General features: G+C 37.2%; 1 protein-coding gene across 1 annotated transcript in view; it reads right to left on the bottom strand.

Annotated features, from left to right (window-relative positions):
- The window catches only part of SOS1 (son of sevenless homolog 1 (Drosophila)), a gene marked incomplete at its 5' end in the record, with an annotated part of 44188 nt that extends 43145 nt beyond the window's left edge, over positions 1–1043 (bottom strand). The window contains one exon of the mRNA XM_009868294.1: positions 918–1043. Within this exon, the coding sequence (XP_009866596.1) occupies positions 918–1043 (126 nt within the window). The remainder of the gene's footprint in view (positions 1–917) is intronic.
- Positions 1044–1713: the final 670 nt, after the last annotated feature.

Below are 1713 nucleotides of genomic sequence, written 5' to 3'. Positions count from 1 at the left end.
GGCTGAACGGGCTGGCCATTAACAGGGACACTGGAACACCAGACATGTCAGTGTTCACAAAAAGAAGAGGAAAGATGAAATCTGTGAATGTGCAGCCACAGATAGCTTTTCTTTTTTAAAGGTGTTTTTTTCTTTTTGCACTCTGGGTTGTTTTAGGGTTTTTTTGCCATTAGTCCACTTTCTTCAGAACAGAGGAAGTTGCATCTTGTTTTGTTACCTAACCCAGCACCTCTCAAGTACCAGAAACTAACAGGTGCACTGCACTGCACATGGAGCCTGTAGCTTGGCACCAAAGACTTCAAATCATGGTGAAGCACAAAGGGCTATGAAGGTAGCTTAGAAGCCTAACTCATCTAGCTTAAGTAATTTGTTTCTCAGATGGAGAAGCTCTTCTGAGATCAAGCCCTCTTCTCAAACGCTTAGTTGCTTTTCTGAGCAACAGAGGTTGCAGATCTTTGAAAAGGCAATTGTAAAAGAGGTTTCTATATAGAGGAAAGAAGTATTCCTCAATTCATTTTGAGAAAGCGACTGAACTATTTTTTTCAGATTTATGTGATGGCAGGGGGTATATCAGCCCAAACCATTATGCCAAGAAAGCAGCACGGAGCCTCGGACTAATGAGCTATAGTTTGCATGCAATAGAAATGGGCTAAAAAAGGTCTTTTGAAAGGAGCCAGTCAGCTTTAAGTATACAAATTTATACTCACCATCTCCAGAGACAGTTTTACTACGCATTGAACAAATTCAATTGATAGGAAAATCAGCTACAATGTAGTGCAGCAGGCTTTATGCAAAAGGTTCTGCTATGTGAAGACAGACAACTATTGCTTTGCTTTTTACATTGTGAAATTATTAATGTATTAATTTTCATGTAACATTTCTAATTATTATAGATATGTAATAATTATTTTCTATACCTCTACATCCAGAAAACTTCTTGGTTGTGCTTGACATAACATATTTAACAACTGAAGAATTAACTCCTCCACATACTGCAATGCATCTTCAGTAGAGGAAAGTTTGGGATGGACTTGCACCTGGACCTATGGGAAAAAGAAGAATTCAAGTTTTGAGTTTTGTTCTTCCTCAAGCCACATGCTTTAGTTGCAAAAAAAGATGACAAAAGAATGAGCCAAACGGCTCAGAAAAATCCAACCCACAATGTAGCTCTATTAAGGCACCCAAACTAAACATGAGAGAAACACTGATCTATACCTGGCAAATACAAATCCCAGGTAACTGACATTTAATGTCAAGAAAACAGCTGATTAATAACAGTGCTTAGCAGTGCAATTAGGAAAACTGTTTTACACCTCTGCATATATTTATCTTTCTCCCCTAGCTCTTAAACCACTGCTTGTACAAGACATTCTGGACATTGGGTTTTCTCCCATTTACAACTCATTGTTCATTATTCAATCTACAATAATGAAATACAGAACTTTTTTTCACAGAGACAGCACTACAGAAACAGATTTCAGGAGTATTTAGCCTTCAAATTATTTAATCCATTCTCAATTAGCTCTCATTAAAATAAGACTGGTTTCGAAATTTGTTTCCATATTGATTTTTAAAAGATGTCAGCCTTTACAGCAAAGAAAAAACACTTCAAAAAAGGCCACAGTGTTGTTCTGGCACTAAGTGACAGTTCTGAGGTTTTGCAAGTTTGGTCTCCGTATGTTTACTTGTACATCATAAGTGTCTGTAAAATCT

This window comes from Apaloderma vittatum, unplaced genomic scaffold (genome assembly GCF_000703405.1).
Source record: "Apaloderma vittatum isolate BGI_N311 unplaced genomic scaffold, ASM70340v1 scaffold10884, whole genome shotgun sequence".
NCBI classification, from domain to species: Eukaryota; Metazoa; Chordata; class Aves; order Trogoniformes; family Trogonidae; genus Apaloderma; species Apaloderma vittatum.
This window is presented reverse-complemented; position numbering and strand designations above follow the sequence as displayed.